The sequence below is a fragment of the Nerophis lumbriciformis genome, linkage group LG10 (assembly GCF_033978685.3).
Source record: "Nerophis lumbriciformis linkage group LG10, RoL_Nlum_v2.1, whole genome shotgun sequence".
In the NCBI taxonomy this organism is placed as follows: Eukaryota; Metazoa; Chordata; class Actinopteri; order Syngnathiformes; family Syngnathidae; genus Nerophis; species Nerophis lumbriciformis.
In genome coordinates, this window is record NC_084557.2 from 37,105,927 (window position 1) to 37,123,213 (window position 17,287).

The window sequence follows — 17,287 nt, forward strand, 5'->3', positions numbered from 1 at the left end:
ATCCGAACAAATCAGAATAAATAAATAGAAAACTTAAAAAAACACTGACAGATATCAAAATTAAAACCACAGACAGCTGCATTTTGAATGGCCTTAGAGAGACACAACCTACACAAAGAAGACTCATCAACAACCTGCATTTTAATTGGGTCTCAATTGGGGTTGATTTGGAAGTCAGTCTCTCCTACATATCTCAGAAAGGCAACCCACAGTTCTTGAAACTTTGCAGAACAACCATTCAATGTCAACCTAATCTTCTCCAGTTTGAAAAAAATAAAGAACATCTTTACTCCAATGGGTGTGGCAAGGAGGCTATGTTGCCTTCCAATCTAGCACAATGAGTATTCTAACCAATAAAGTGGTGAATGCTACAAGATTCTTTTTTGGATTTGTTAAAGGTAGATGATTGAGGCGCTACCCCAAAAATTCTGCTTAGAGGATTCCATTCAATCCTTTCGCCAGTGACCACAGACAAAGTGTTAAAAATGTCCGTCCAATAGCTGTTCAGGGCTTGGCAAAGCCAAAACATATGCATTAAGATAGCTGGAGACTGATGACACCCATCACATAGTACAAATATGCCGTCATACATCTTCGCTAATCGGACCATGGTATAATAAGTACGATGTATTAGCTTGAATTGAATAAGGCTGTGTCTTGCATGAATAGAGGATTTATGAACTCTACCTAAGATCGCCGTTCAACTATCCTCAGACAGACTCATACCCAAGTCCCCCTCCCAAAGTGACTTAATTGAAGACAGAGACTCAGAAGCGTAAATCAAAAATGTAGTTATAAACACGTGTAATTGATCCTTTTAAAGTTGGGAGTGGTGTCAAAAACACATCTAAAACTGTGTCAGTGGGTAAATCCGAAAACCTAGAAAAAGTGTTATGAACAAAATTGCGGATCTGCAGATATCTAAAGTGTTGTTTAGGGAGTGAAAATGTATTGCAAAGTTGCTGAAAAGAGACAAAAGTGTTGTCAATTTTTAAATCTTTAATGTTGTTGATCCTCAGGTTTGACCATATTAAAAAGGCAGTATCTATAAGAGAGGGAGGGAAAGCATTATTAGCAGTGATGGGTAAAATCAAACCGAAATGAACCCAAATCCTAAATGAAGCTTTTACGATTAGACTTTTCGTGAAAGAAAAAGAAGAAGAGTGGTTGAGAGAGTGAGGCAGAGCTCTAAGAGAAACCCTGTTTAGTTGAGTTTGCCTCCATAACCAACCACAGATCAAATGCTTCATATTGCAGCCCATATTTAAGAATTCTAATGTTTATGGCCCAGGAATAAAATCTAAAGTTTGGTAGTGCTAATCATCCCGATGATTTGGGTCTTTGCAAATACTGTTTACGTAACCTGTGAGTCTTCTGATTCCAAATAAGGTCTAGAATCTGATCTAATCTAATTTACTTTAAAGGACTAAAGGAGAAGGAGTGGTATGCATTTGAACAGATAGGAAAATCGCGGAAGTATATTAACAGAGATGACACGGGCCACTGTAGATAAATTATGTAAGGACCAGCGTTCAAAGTCTCCCTGGACTTCGGACAACAGTAGAGCAGAGTTGGCTTTATAAAACTCTGCATGCGTTTGTTTGGGTAACCTGGACACCCAAGTATGTGAAACTTTGTGAGCCAATTTTAAAGGGAACGTTGTCCGGAGGGTATTTTTTAGCAGCAGAGCTTATAGGAAACTGACATCATTTTCCTCTAGGATTACTGTGGGGACAGTAAGGATGGCACCTTCAGGGTCCTGACTGAGAGCATTCCATGTGGGACAAGTGACAACATCTGCTCTACTGCCATCAAACTCTTCCTAGGGGTACATCATTCATAAGCACTAAATAATATTGTTAGAAAAACACAGATGTTATTATGAACTACTTTTTTTTCCTCTTTCAGAAAAATGAAATTATCCTTAAAGAGGAAAATGTCAAAGTTATCAAACAAAACAAAGGGTTAGACATACCCTATAAAGTCCACACTATCGGTATGTATGTTGTCATTGAGGCAAAGAATGGACTTGTTCTGATCTGGAATAAAAAGACGACGGTCATGATTAAACTTAGCTCCACATTCAAGGTGAGTACAATTCCAAGTTTATACACACATATTTTGGGTGCTTAATGGTGTATTTGAGAAGGAATGACAAGACAATGTACATCGTTATTGATTACAAAAAACAAGAAGTAGGTGCACAACTATGAATTTATTTAGAAAATATACACGCAGGTTTAAATATATTCTGTACATGCCATGAATTTTGTGTTAATATTGTTGGGTGTTTGGAACATATTGTAACGATTTACAGTAGTAGCCCCCAAATTTAACGTGCAACATTCCTTTTAAAAAGAAAAACAATCTTTTAAAAAAAGAACTATTTTATGACAAAAAATTCAATAGAATGTACAACAAACAACTACAGTAGTTGTATGAAGTAATATATTAATTTGCAGAGGAGCAGTGCTACTCTCCAACTGCTTCACCAAGTCGGTTTTGATGATTTCTTTCTATAATTCAATAAATAACATCCACTTTTTCTGACCAGTACTGTCCTTTACGCTTACTTTCTTCCTTACAATGGTTAAAAAACAAAGTTGTGTCGCTAGAAACTAATGCTATCAAGTAACACCAGATATTTTGGATGGCTCTCACAGGGTTAACTGTGACATTTGCTATGCTAACTAATAGCAGGGATGCTTGTAAATGAAAATTTTGCTTGCAACTTAAACCATAACCATTAACTGAGAGACAGCTCTTATCTTACAACACTCTTGGGACACTCCTACAGTGTAAATTGAGATACCACTGTACAATGTTTCCTGTGGGAAAATTGTATTGGTGTTCTTGAAATTTGGAACTTGGGAACATATTTAGAGATGTCCGATAATATCGGAATGCCGATATTATCGGCCGATAAATGCGTTAAAATGTAATATCGGAAATTATCGGTATCGTTTTTTTTTATTATCGGTATCGTTTTTTTTTTGTTTTTTTTTATTAAATCAACATAAAAAAAAAACAAGATACACTTACAATTAGTGCACCAACCCAAAAAACCTTCCTCCCCCATTTACACTCATTCACACTCATTCACACAAAAGGGTTGTTTCTTTCTGTTATTAAGTTAAGTTAAAGTACCAATGATTGTCACACACACACTAGGTGTGGTAATATTCTGGTTCCTACATTATATATCAATATATATCAATGCAGTCTGCAAGGGATACAGTCCGTAAGCACACATGATTGTGTGTGCTGCTGGTCCACTAATAGTACTAACCTTTAACAGTTAATTTGACTAATTTTCATTAATTACTAGTTTCAATGTACCGTATTTTTCGGAGTATAAGTCGCACCGGAGTATAAGTCGCACTTGCCGAAAATGCATAATAAAGAAGGAAAAAAACATATATAAATCGCACTGGAGCTCGGCCAAACTATGAAAAAAACTGCGACTTATAGTCCGAAAAATACGGTAACTGTTTTTATATTGTTTTACTTTCTTTTTTATTCAAGAAAATGTTTTTAATTTATTTATCTTATTTTTTTTTTATTTTTTTTTTAAGTACATTATCTTCACTATACCTGGTTGTCCAAATTAGGCATAATAATGTGTTAATTCCACGACTGTATATATCGGTTGATATCTGTGTCGGTTGATATCGGTATCGGTAATTAAAGAGTTGGACAATATCGGAATATCGGATATCGGCAAAAAGCCATTATCGGACATCCCTAAACATATTGATAACAAAAACTGAGGTACAGCAACAGGGTATTTCAGTAATAGTGGGTACATATTCAGACTTAAAACTTGTGCACCTAGTTCTTGTTTTTAAAATTAATTGAATATGCTGTAAAATAATTCCAGTCTACAAAAAGAATGGTCTTTAAAAAATTAGTAAAAGTTTTTTTTAGAAACTAACTCTGTTTTATTAAATTCCAGGGGAAAGTTTGTGGTCTGTGCGGAAATTACGACGGTAGTGTCAAAAATGATTTTACTACCAGAAACAAAGAGGTTGTGGTGGACGCCTTCAAGTTCGGAAACAGCTGGAAAGTGTCCCCGGGCTGTCCCAACACAAACGCGCTAAAAAATCCCTGCGTGCTGTACTCAAACAGGCAGGCGTGGGCTCTGAAACACTGCAGCATCATCAAAAGTGAAATATTTGATGCTTGCCATTCAATGGTAATCCACGTACTGTATTTATGAATATACAGTATAAAACACATTAAAAGTTATTAAAGCTTACAAATCTAACTGTATTTTTTTTTTTGTCCATTTATTTTTAAAAGGTGGATCCACAGAATTATTACGATGCCTGTGTAAAAGATACATGTGCCTGCAATACTGGAGGAGATTGTGAATGCTTCTGCTCAACTGTTGCTGCCTACGCAGCCGCCTGTAATAAGGCTGGAGCTTGTATAAAATGGAGAACACCCACTATATGTCGTAAGTGTTTTGTTTATGTTTCTGGGGAATAAATCCAAATATAACTGCATAATCATCATTGTAACCTGTGCCCATCACTTTTTGTCTTGTCATTATTTAGCTGTATTCTGTGATTACTACAATCCTAAGGGTGAATGTGAATGGCACTACGAGCCTTGTGGAAAACCATGTATGGAAACATGCAGGAATCCCTCAGGACAATGCTATACACAAATCCCACCATTAGAAGGTATGAATGACACAAATACAACAATCAGCATTGGCATTGGTCAAAACTATTGCACTTACATTGGGTCTCCCTGATTTTTATACTCCAGAGAGTCATTGTTTTTATCGTTTACCTTACCTGTCTCTAAGGCTGCTATCCAAGGTGTCCCCCGGAACAACCGTATTTGGAAGAGGAAACAATGAAGTGTGTGTCGAGGGAAGACTGTGGATGCTATGATGACGATGAGAATCACTATACAGAAGGAGAGATAATGCCTCAAACAGAAAACTGTCAGACGTGGTAGGATATTTTTCACTCAAATGTATTCAATAGGTCTTTTTTTAAGGAAAATGTATGCATTTTTAGTGTTTGATTGTCTTTTTTGATTTTCAGTAAATGTATTTCAACAAAGAAGGAGTGTACCTATGATGCCGAAGGTAAAAAAAAAAAAAAAAAAAAAAAGCATAACATTCCAGATCTACTTATGTTAATTACTCTTTCTGTGTGCTCTAAACTATTACCTTTTTTATTGTTTTGCAGCTTGCACTTGCTCATATAAGGGGCAAATATACAAGTATGGAGAAATTGTATATGATATTCATGACGGAGATGGAACCTGTATTACTGCCTATTGTGGAGAACATGGAAATATTACAAGGGTGGTTAGGCCGTGCAGTTTTTCAACCACACAGCAGCCAACGACAACTGAATTTGTGTTTGTGACAGGTAAGAATCAATAACTATAAAATACAGAATGATTTCTAAACAACAAGTGTTTCCATTTGAAAAATATGATTACTTTTGTATTGTGGTAATTACAGAAAGACCGAGTTCAACACCAGCAACCACAAAGGCCCATACTACAACAACTAAAAAACCCATCAAAACAACCATCCAGCCCACAACATTCACAGAAGAGCCCACCACTGTAACAACAACCACAGAAAAGCCATCCATACCAACGACTGTACCAACAAACCCAACCACAGTTACCACCACAACCACAAAAAACCCAACATCAAAACCATCTGACTGTGTCGTTTGTCACTCTTCACCTTGGATCAACAATCATTATCCTGACTTTTCCCCTGACGGTGGAGAATATGAATCAATTGGTAATATGACCGATCCAAATCTGAGTGAATGTGAACAACCACTTCAAATAGAATGCAGAGCTAAACAGTACCCAGATTTATCTTTGGATGAACTGGATCAGAAAGTAACATGCAACCCTACAGATGGACTGATCTGTCATAACAAAGACCAAGGCAGCCCTCCAATTTGTTATGATTATGAGATACAACTCAAATGTTGCATTAATGAGTGTATCACGCCAACCAAGGTTCCAACTACAAGTGAAACAACATCTGCAATGACAACAGAAAAATCCATTTCTACTGAAGCCACAACCACAGAAAAGCATACGACTAATGCCAAAACAACTACTGCACCCACAGAAATACCCACAAGTACAGAAGTACCAACAACAACAACCAGAGTTACAGAAAAACCTACCACCACAGTTACGCAAAAGGCCAGTACTACTGTTGCTGTAACCACAGAACACCCCACAACTGTGGCTGCCACAACCAACCAAGCCACTGAACGTCCCACTACAACTACTGAAAGACCAACAACATTTACAGAGTTCCCAAGCACAACAACTGAACGACACACCACAACAGTTGCAGTTACAGAAAAACCCAGCACTGCATCAACAGAAAAAATAAGCACCATTGCTGCAACAACAGAAATACCAACCACTGTCACAGAAAATCCCACAACTACAGAGAGACCAACCACTGACACTGCAGTGGTAGAAACAACCACCGCCTCAGAAACGATTGGAACTACCTTGACTACAGCCAAAGTCACAGGAAAATTAACTACAGAAGAGCCTAGAACCACAGCCAAAACCACAGAAAAACTGACTACTGAAGTTACAAAGAAACCAACCGTAGGAACGACAGAAATGGTAGCCACAACAAAGCCAAAAAGAACAACCACAGAAAGTTTTACCACAACCGTAGTTACAACAACAGGAAAACCCATCACGACAACACCTGAAGTTGTTACATTCACGGTTGTTACATTCGCACCATCGACAGGACCCCTAGTCACATCTGCAACTAAGGCCCCAACTACTACAGCAAAACCCATCAAAACAACCATCCAGCCCACAACATTCACAGAAGAGCCCACCACCCTAACAACAACCACAGAAAAGCCATCCATACCAACGACTGTACCAACAAACCCAACCACAGTTACCACCACAACCACAAAAAACCCAACATCAAAACCATCTGACTGTGTCGTTTGTCACTCTTCACCTTGGATCAACAATCATTATCCTGACTTTTCCCCTGACGGTGGAGAATATGAATCAATTGGTAATATGACCGATCCAAATCTGAGTGAATGTGAACAACCACTTCAAATAGAATGCAGAGCTAAACAGTACCCAGATTTATCTTTGGATGAACTGGATCAGAAAGTAACATGCAACCCTACAGATGGACTGATCTGTCATAACAAAGACCAAGGCAGCCCTCCAATTTGTTATGATTATGAGATACAACTCAAATGTTGCATTAATGAGTGTATCACGCCAACCAAGGTTCCAACTACAAGTGAAACAACATCTGCAATGACAACAGAAAAATCAATTTCTACTGAAGCCACAACCACAGAAAAGCATACGACTAATGCCAAAACAACTACTGCACCCACAGAAATACCCACAAGTACAGAAGTACCAACAACAACAACCACAGTTACAGAAAAACCTACCACAACAGTTACGCAAAAGGCCAGTAGTACTGTTGCTGTAACCACAGAACACCCCACAACTGTGGCTGCCACAACCAACCAAGCCACTGAACGTCCCACTACAACTACTGAAAGACCAACAACATTTACAGAGTTCTCAAGCACAACAACTGAACGACACACCACAACAGTTGCAGTTACAGAAAAACCCAGCACTGCATCAACAGAAAAAATAAGCACCATTGCTGCAACAACAGAAATACCAACCACTGTCACAGAAAATCCCACAACTACAGAGAGACCAACCACTGCCACCGCAGTGGTAGAAACAACCACAGCCTCAGAAACGATTGGAACTACCTTGACTACAGCCAAAGTCACAGGAAAATTAACTACAGAAGAGCCGAGCACCACAGCCAAAACCACAGAAAAACTGACTACTGAAGTTACAGAGAAGCCAACTGTAGGAACGACAGAAATGGTAGCCACAACAAAGCCAAAAAGAACAACCACAGAAAGTTTTACCACAACCGCAGTCACAACAACAGGAAAACCCATCACGGTTGTTACATTCGAACCATCGACAGGACCCCCAGTCACATCTGCAACTAAGGCCCCAACTACTACAGCAAAACCCATCAAAACAACCATCCAGCCCACAACATTCACAGAAGAGCCCACCACCGTAACAACAACCACAGAAAAGCCATCCATACCAACGACTGTACCAACAAACCCAACCACAGTTACTACCACAACCAAAGAAAAAACAACATCAAAACCATCTGACTGTGTCGTTTGTCACTCTTCACCTTGGATCAACAACCATTATCCTGACATTTCCCCTGACGGTGGAGAATATGAATCAATTGGTAATATGACCGATCCAAATCTGAGTGAATGTGAACAACCACTTCAAATAGAATGCAGAGCTAAACAGTACCCAGATTTATCTTTTGATGAACTGGATCAGAAAGTAACATGTAACCCTACAGATGGACTGATCTGTCATAACAAAGACCAAGGCATCCCTCCAATTTGTTACGACTATGAGATACAACTAAAATGTTGCATTAATGAGTGTGTCACGCCAACCAAGGTTGCAACTACAAGTGAAACAACATCTGCAATTACAACAGAAAAATCTATTTCTACTGAATCCACAACCACAGGAAAGCATACGACTAATGCCAAAACAACTACTGCACCCACAGAAAAACCCAAAAGTACAGAAGTACCAACAACAACAACTACAGTTACAGAAAAACCTACCACAACAGTTACGCAAAAGTCCAGTACTACTGTTGCTGTAACCACAGAACACCCCACAACTGTGGCTGCCACAACCAACCAAGCCACTGAACGTCCCACTACAACTACTGAAAGACCAACAACATTTACAGAGTTCTCAAGCACAACAACTGAACGACACACCACAACAGTTGCAGTTACAGAAAAACCCAGCACTGCATCAACAGAAAAAATAAGCACCATTGCTGCAACAACAGAAATACCAACCACTGTCACAGAAAATCCCACAACTACAGAGAGACCAACCACTGCCACTGCAGTGGTAGAAACAACCACAGCCTCAGAAACGATTGGAACTACCTTGACTACAGCCAAAGTCACAGGAAAATTAACTACAGAAGAGCCGAGCACCACAGCCAAAACCACAGAAAAACTGACTACTGAAGTTACAGAGAAGCCAACCGTAGGAACGACAGAAATGGTAGCCACAACAAAGCCAAAAAGAACAACCACAGAAAGTTTTACCACAACCGCAGTCACAACAACAGGAAAACCCATCACGGTTGTTACATTCGAACCATCGACAGGACCCCCAGTCACATCTGCAACTAAGGCCCCAACTACTACAGCAAAACCCATCAAAACAACCATCCAGCCCACAACATTCACAGAAGAGCCCACCACCGTAACAACAACCACAGAAAAGCCATCCATACCAACGACTGTACCAACAAACCCAACCACAGTTACTACCACAACCAAAGAAAAAACAACATCAAAACCATCTGACTGTGTCGTTTGTCACTCTTCACCTTGGATCAACAACCATTATCCTGACATTTCCCCTGACGGTGGAGAATATGAATCAATTGGTAATATGACCGATCCAAATCTGAGTGAATGTGAACAACCACTTCAAATAGAATGCAGAGCTAAACAGTACCCAGATTTATCTTTTGATGAACTGGATCAGAAAGTAACATGTAACCCTACAGATGGACTGATCTGTCATAACAAAGACCAAGGCATCCCTCCAATTTGTTACGACTATGAGATACAACTAAAATGTTGCATTAATGAGTGTGTCACGCCAACCAAGGTTGCAACTACAAGTGAAACAACATCTGCAATTACAACAGAAAAATCTATTTCTACTGAATCCACAACCACAGGAAAGCATACGACTAATGCCAAAACAACTACTGCACCCACAGAAAAACCCAAAAGTACAGAAGTACCAACAACAACAACTACAGTTACAGAAAAACCTACCACAACAGTTACGCAAAAGTCCAGTACTACTGTTGCTGTAACCACAGAACACCCCACAACTGTGGCTGCCACAACCAACCAAGCCACTGAACGTCCCACTACAACTACTGAAAGACCAACAACATTTACAGAGTTCTCAAGCACAACAACTGAACGACACACCACAACAGTTGCAGTTACAGAAAAACCCAGCACTGCATCAACAGAAAAAATAAGCACCATTGCTGCAACAACAGAAATACCAACCACTGTCACAGAAAATCCCACAACTACAGAGAGACCAACCACTGCCACTGCAGTGGTAGAAACAACCACAGCCTCAGAAACGATTGGAACTACCTTGACTACAGCCAAAGTCACAGGAAAATTAACTACAGAAGAGCCGAGCACCACAGCCAAAACCACAGAAAAACTGACTACTGAAGTTACAGAGAAGCCAACCGTAGGAACGACAGAAATGGTAGCCACAACAAAGCCAAAAAGAACAACCACAGAAAGTTTTACCACAACCGCAGTCACAACAACAGGAAAACCCATCACGGTTGTTACATTCGAACCATCGACAGGACCTCTAGTCACATCTGCAACTAAGGCCCCAACTACTACAGCAAAACCCATCAAAACAACCATCCAGCCCACAACATTCACAGAAGAGCCCACCACCGTAACGACAACCACAGAAAAGCCACCCATACCAACGACTGTACCAACAAACCCAACCACAGTTACCACCACAACCACAGAAAAAACAACATCAAAACCATCTGACTGTGTCGTTTGTCACTCTTCACCCTGGATCAACAATCATTATCCTGACATTTCCCCTGACGGTGGAGAATATGAATCAATTGGTAATATGACCGATCCAAATCTGAGTGAATGTGAGCAACCACTTCAAATAGAATGCAGAGCAAAACGGTACCCAGATTTATCTTTGGATGAACTGGATCAGAAAGTAACATGTAACACTACAGATGGACTGATCTGTCATAACAAAGACCAAGGCATCACTCCAATTTGTTACGATTACGAGATACAACTAAAATGTTGCAATAATGAGTGTGTTACGCCAACCAAGGTTACAACTACAAGTGCAACAACACCTGTAATGACAACAGAAAAATCCATCTCCACTGAAGCCACGACCAAAGAAAAGCCTATGACAAATGCCAAAACAACAATTGCACGCACAGAAAAACCCACAAGTACAGAAGAACCAACAACAACAACCACAGTTACAGAAAAACCTACCACAACAGTTACGCAAAAGGCCAGTACTACTGTTGCTGTATCCACAGAACACCCCACAACTGTGGCTGCCACAACCAAACAAGCCACTGAACGTCCCACTACAACTACTGAAAGACCAACAACATTTACAGAGTTCCCAAGCACAACATTTGAACGACACACCACAACAGTTGCAGTTACAGAAAAACCCAGCACTGCATCAACAGAAAAAATAAGCACCATTGCTGCAACAACAGAAATACCAACCACTGTCACAGAAAATCCCACAACTACAGAGAGACCAACCACTGCTACTGCTGTGGTAGAAACAACCACAGCCTCAGAAACTATTGGAACTACCTTGACTACAGCCAAGGTCACAGGAAAATTAACTACAGTGCCTAGCACCACAGCCAAAACTACAGAAAAACTGACAACTGAAGTTACGGAGAAGCCAACCGTAGGAACAACAGAAATGGTAGCCACAACAAAGCCAAAAAGAACAACCACAGCAAGTTTTACCACGATCGCAGTCACAACAACAGGAAAACCCATCACGACAACACCTGAAGTTGTTACATACACGGTTGTTACATTCGAACCATCGACAGGACCTTTAGTCACATCAGCAACTAAAGCCCCAACTACTACAGCAAAACCTATCAAAACAACCATCCAGCCCACAACATTCACAGAAGAGCCCACCACCGTAACAACAACCACAGAAAAGCCATCCATACCAACGACTATACCAACAAATCCTACCACAGTTACATCTGAGAGTACAACAACACGTGTAATGACAACAGAAAAGGCCATCTCTACTGAAGCCACGACTAAAGAAAAGCCTATGACAAATGCCAAAACAACAATTGCACGCACAGAAAAACCCACAAGTACAGAAGAACCAACAACAACAACCACAGTTACAGAAAAACCTACCACAACAGTTACGCAAAAGGCCAGTACTACTGTTGCTGTAACCACAGAACACCCCACAACTGTGGCTGCCACAACCAAACAAGCCACTGAACGTCCCACTACAACTACTGAAAGACCAACAACATTTACAGAGTTCCCAAGCACAACAACTGAACGACACACCACAACAGTTGCAGTTACAGAAAAACCCAGCACTGCATCAACAGAAAAAATAAGCACCATTGCTGCAACAACAGAAATACCAACCACTGTCACAGAAAATCCCACAACTACAGAGAGACCAACCACTGCTACTGCAGTGGTAGAAACAACCACAGCCTCAGAAACTATTGGAACTACCTTGACTACAGCCAAGGTCACAGGAAAATTAACTACAGTGCCTAGCACCACAGCCAAAACTACAGAAAAACTGACAACTGAAGTTTCGGAGAAGCCAACCGTAGGAACAACAGAAATGGTAGCCACAACAAAGCCAAAAAGAACAACCACAGCAAGTTTTACCACAATCGCAGTCACAACAACAGGAAAACCCATCACGACAACACCTGAAGTTGTTACATACACGGTTGTTACATTCGAACCATCGACAGGACCTTTAGTCACATCAACAACTAAAGCCCCAACTACTACAGCAAAACCTATCAAAACAACCATCCATTCCACAACATTCACAGAAGAGCCCACCACCGTAACAACAACCACAGAAAAGCCATCCATACCAACGACTATACCAACAAATCCTACCACAGTTACATCTGAGAGTACAACAACACGTGTAATGACAACAGAAAAGGCCAGCACTGCTGCAGCCACAACGACAGAAAAGAATACAACTATGGCCAAAACAACCATTACACACACAGAAAAAACCACCACAGCTACAGAAGTACCAACGACAGTTACAGAAAAACCTACCACCACAGTTACGCAAAAAGCCAGTACTACAGTTTCTATAACCACAGAACACCCCACAACTGTGGCTGCCACAACCAACCAAGCCACTGAACGTCCCACTACAACTACTGAAAGACCAACAACCGTTACAGAATTCCCAAGCACAGCAACTGAGCGACACACCACAACAGGCGCAGTTACAGAAAAAATAAGCACCATTGCTGCAACAACAGAGATGCCAACCACTGTCACAGAAAATCCCACAACTACAGAGAGACCAACAACTGCCATTACAGAGGCAGAAACAATCACAGCCTCAGAAACGATTGGAACTACTTCGACTACAGCCAAAATCACAGAAAAAGTAACTACAGTAACTACAGAAGAGCCTAGCACCACAGCCAAAACCACAGAAAAACAAACTACTGAAATTACGGAGAAGCCAACTGTAGGAACGACAGAAATGGTAGCCACAACAAAGCTAAAAAGAACAACCACAGAAAGTCCTAGCACAACCGCAGTCACAACAAAAGGAAAACCCATCACGACAACACCTGAAGTTGTTACATACACGGTTGTTACACTTGCACCATCGACAGGACCCTTAGTCACATCTGCAACTAAAGCCCCAACTACTACAGCAAAACCCATCAAAACAACCATCCAGCCCACAACATTCACAGAAGAGCCCACCACCATAACAACAACCACAGAAAAGCCATCCATACCAACAACCATCCCAACAAACCATACCACAGTTACAACTGAGAAGATAACACATGTAATGACAACAAAAAAGGCTAGCACTGCTGCAGCTACAACAGAAAAGCATACGACTATCACCAAAACAACCATTACACCCACAGAAAAACCCACCACAGCTACAGAAGTACCAACAACAACTGCAAAAAAACCTACCACCACAGTTACACAAAATGGGAGTACTACTGTTGCTCTAACTACAGAAAAGCGTACAACTATTTCTGCCACAACCAACCAGACCAGTGAACTACCTACCACTACTACAGTAAGGCCAACACGAGTTACAGAATTGCCAAGCACAGCAACAGAGAAACAAACCACAACTGTTGCAGTAACAGAAAAACCCAGCACAGCATCTACAGAAAAAATAACTACCATTGCTGCCACAACAGAAATACCAACAATTGTCACAGAAAATCCCACAACTACAGAGAGACCGACCACTACCACCACAATAGTAGAAACAACCTCAGTCTCAGAAACTATTGGTACTACATGGACTACAGCCAAAGTCACAGAAAAAATAACTACAGTGACTACAGAACAGCATATCACCGCCGCCAAAACCACAGAGACACTGACCACGAAATCTACAGAAAAACCCACCAATGTTACTACAGAAAATGTAAAGACCACAGTCATAACCACATCAGAAAGGTTTAGTACAACAGCTGCTACAAACACGCAGGCAACACAAAAGCCTTTGACAACTTCTAGGTCTTCGACAGCAGGCCAAACCACTCAGTGCTTCTGCAAATATTTGGGTCACATTTTTTATCCTGGTAAGTACGGATGATCTTTTTGCTGTCACATTCATAAAAAAACAAATAGTCCATCTGTGTGAATCTGAATGTCTAAATGTGCCATGTGATTGATGAGCGGCCAGTACAGGCTAAGGTTTTACGGCATACCGGTACTAATAAAGGGGAACTGCACTTTTTTGGGAATTTTGCCTAATGTTCACAATCATTATGAAAGACTTGATGACCAATTTTTTTTAATGCATTCTAAATATTAAATACATTTGATCAAAAGTCTGCTTACGATAGAGCCATGATGTAAGTATATATTTAATGTAGTAACGGGCACATTTATAATAATATTTAATATTTACGTATTTTGATAATTTGAAACATAGGCGACACAGTAATTTCAAAAACGACGTTTGGTTGTTGTTTTTTCATCACTGATTTTTGCTCAGTGCAGCCTTCATGAGAGCCAACAAACATAATAAAACATTACCTACTGTGCGAGGTCTGCTGTCATTAGGATGCAGACTGCTGGGATGTTCATATGTTCCTATTTAAATGAAAAATGTCTCATAATCCTCTCAAAGAAACGGGGTTGATAGGATGGGAGGAACAAGCGTTTTTTGTGTTGCCAGTTTCAGGTCCTAAATGGCGGTCAAAGTGTCCCAACTTGTCGGATTTTATTCACAGCCATCCGGGTGGTAAGCATGATGTATGATCTACAATAAACTTACAGGGAGCAATGAAGTGAGGAAACAGCAGACCACTCAATAATGTAAAGATAGGCACAAACGGTAGTGATCAAGTCCATCCATTTTCTACCGCTTATTCCCTTTTGGGGTCGCGGGGGGCGCTGGAGCCTATCTCAGCTACAATCGGGCGGAAGGCGGGGTACACCCTGGACAAGTCGCCACCTCATCGCAGGGCCAACACAGATAGACAGACAACATTCACACTCACATCCACACACTAGGGCCAATTTAGTGTTGCCAATGCCACTATAAATAGTTTGTCTGCGTTAGCGCTTATAATAACAATATCACCAATAAACAAACCTGGTTAATATACAAGTCACAAATGTAAATTGAGTATTGTTGGCGCTTTTTGAACAGTTATTTATCGGATTTAAAAGGCAGAATAGTGGAGCTCCTATTGGCTCCGCTGTAAGCAGACTTTTATTGAAGTTGATTTAATATTAAGAAATAATTGTTTTTAAATCCATCAGTCGTCATGTCTTTCATAATGATTGTTAACGATAGGCAAAATTCCCCAAAAAGTTCCCCTTTAAAGTACCGCGGTACTAATGAATTAAAAACGATACTATACTGCCTTTGAAAAATACTAGTAATTTTTTTTTTCATCGACATGTGACCGTATTAGCGGAGTCAAAAGCGCCCACGTAGCGTAAACTGATGCAAGTGAATGACTGAGTTTTGTTACATATTCCTACAATTTGTGTTTTAACCAGTGTTACACCTACCATATGTCTTATCTGTGAGTTTATTAAGCAGACTGAAACATACAAACAAACACCCCCTCTGTGTTTCATATGGGCTGCTGCTCTTCTTGTCCACTCATACTGTCTGACACACACACACACGCTTACGCACACACACTTCTTGGCACATGTCCTTAACTTGACAGGTTCCACCGTCTTTATAGCACACCGAGTGCATATTGTTTTTAGTATTTACTAATGATTGTATTTGTATTAAAGCACAGACCAAAATAAATCATGAAGCATTTAATACAATGTCAATAAAGCGTTCTATTCTATTCTAACCTTATCCTAGATTATGGCAGGCTATACAAATAATACATGCACTTGTAAATTGTTCTTTGAGTGCTATAAGAAAAGCCCAATGTGTTTAATGCCTTTTAAAATGTATTTTTATCTTTTAAATTTGTTCTTTTTGATGCAATAAGAAAAGTCCAGTGTGTTTAATGCCTTTTATTTTTTGTTTTAATTTCCTAAAATTGTTGTTTGAGCGCAAAAGGAAACATATGTTTAATGTATCATAAGATATTACGTTAAAATGAAGCCAATATGACATTTTCACCTTTTGAAAAGTATTGAAATGACAACATTTTGTGGTACTAAAATATTGGTATCGGGACAACCCTCGTACAGGCTATACCTCGCCTCTCGTCCTCAAATCAACTGAGATCTGGATCTTACCCACAACCTTAATGAGGACTAGCTTTATAGAAAATGTATGGCTGCCGTAGCCTACATGTTGAAATATGGCACATGAACATTAACAACCATACTGGAGATGTCTTTGCGGTTTGATTTACGTCCATCTATGTTTATTTTAACCCCAACCCATATAATTAATATCTAATTTAAAATGACAATGTATTTTCTGTAACTGCTCTGATTATTATTAATTTCTTATTGTTTTCTTCAGGGACTACAATTTACAATAAAACAGATGAGGCAGGCTGGTGTTTTACAGCCTATTGTAATATGACTTGTCATGTTGACAAGTATATCGGACTGTGTCAGTCAACCACTTCGCCAAGTCCTACCACAACCTTAACTACGCCCGCCATAACGACGCAAGTTATCTCTACAACCGCCAGTACAGCAGCTCCTCCTAAGGACTGTTCCTACCTTGACCCACCAAGGAAGGTATGTGACTCTTTTGCAATATTTAGAACTATTGACAATTTTTTAACTGAGGTACCATAGTATTACCAGTAAATCTCAGTTAAAAACAAATAATTAAAACTTATAATCGGCAA

The 17,287-nt window shown here is 39.9% G+C and overlaps 1 protein-coding gene across 1 annotated transcript in view; it reads left to right on the forward strand.

The window, feature by feature from the left end:
• The window catches only part of muc5.1 (mucin 5.1, oligomeric mucus/gel-forming), a 54,217-nt gene that overhangs the window by 24,376 nt on the left and 12,554 nt on the right, over positions 1–17,287 (forward strand). Inside the window, exons 22-31 of the mRNA XM_061969648.2 lie at positions 1,721–1,828; positions 1,909–2,088; positions 3,956–4,195; positions 4,303–4,459; positions 4,560–4,688; positions 4,817–4,967; positions 5,061–5,104; positions 5,208–5,393; positions 5,489–14,572; positions 16,951–17,174. Of these exons, the coding sequence (XP_061825632.2) occupies positions 1,721–1,828; positions 1,909–2,088; positions 3,956–4,195; positions 4,303–4,459; positions 4,560–4,688; positions 4,817–4,967; positions 5,061–5,104; positions 5,208–5,393; positions 5,489–14,572; positions 16,951–17,174 (10,503 nt within the window). The remainder of the gene's footprint in view (positions 1–1,720; positions 1,829–1,908; positions 2,089–3,955; positions 4,196–4,302; positions 4,460–4,559; positions 4,689–4,816; positions 4,968–5,060; positions 5,105–5,207; positions 5,394–5,488; positions 14,573–16,950; positions 17,175–17,287) is intronic.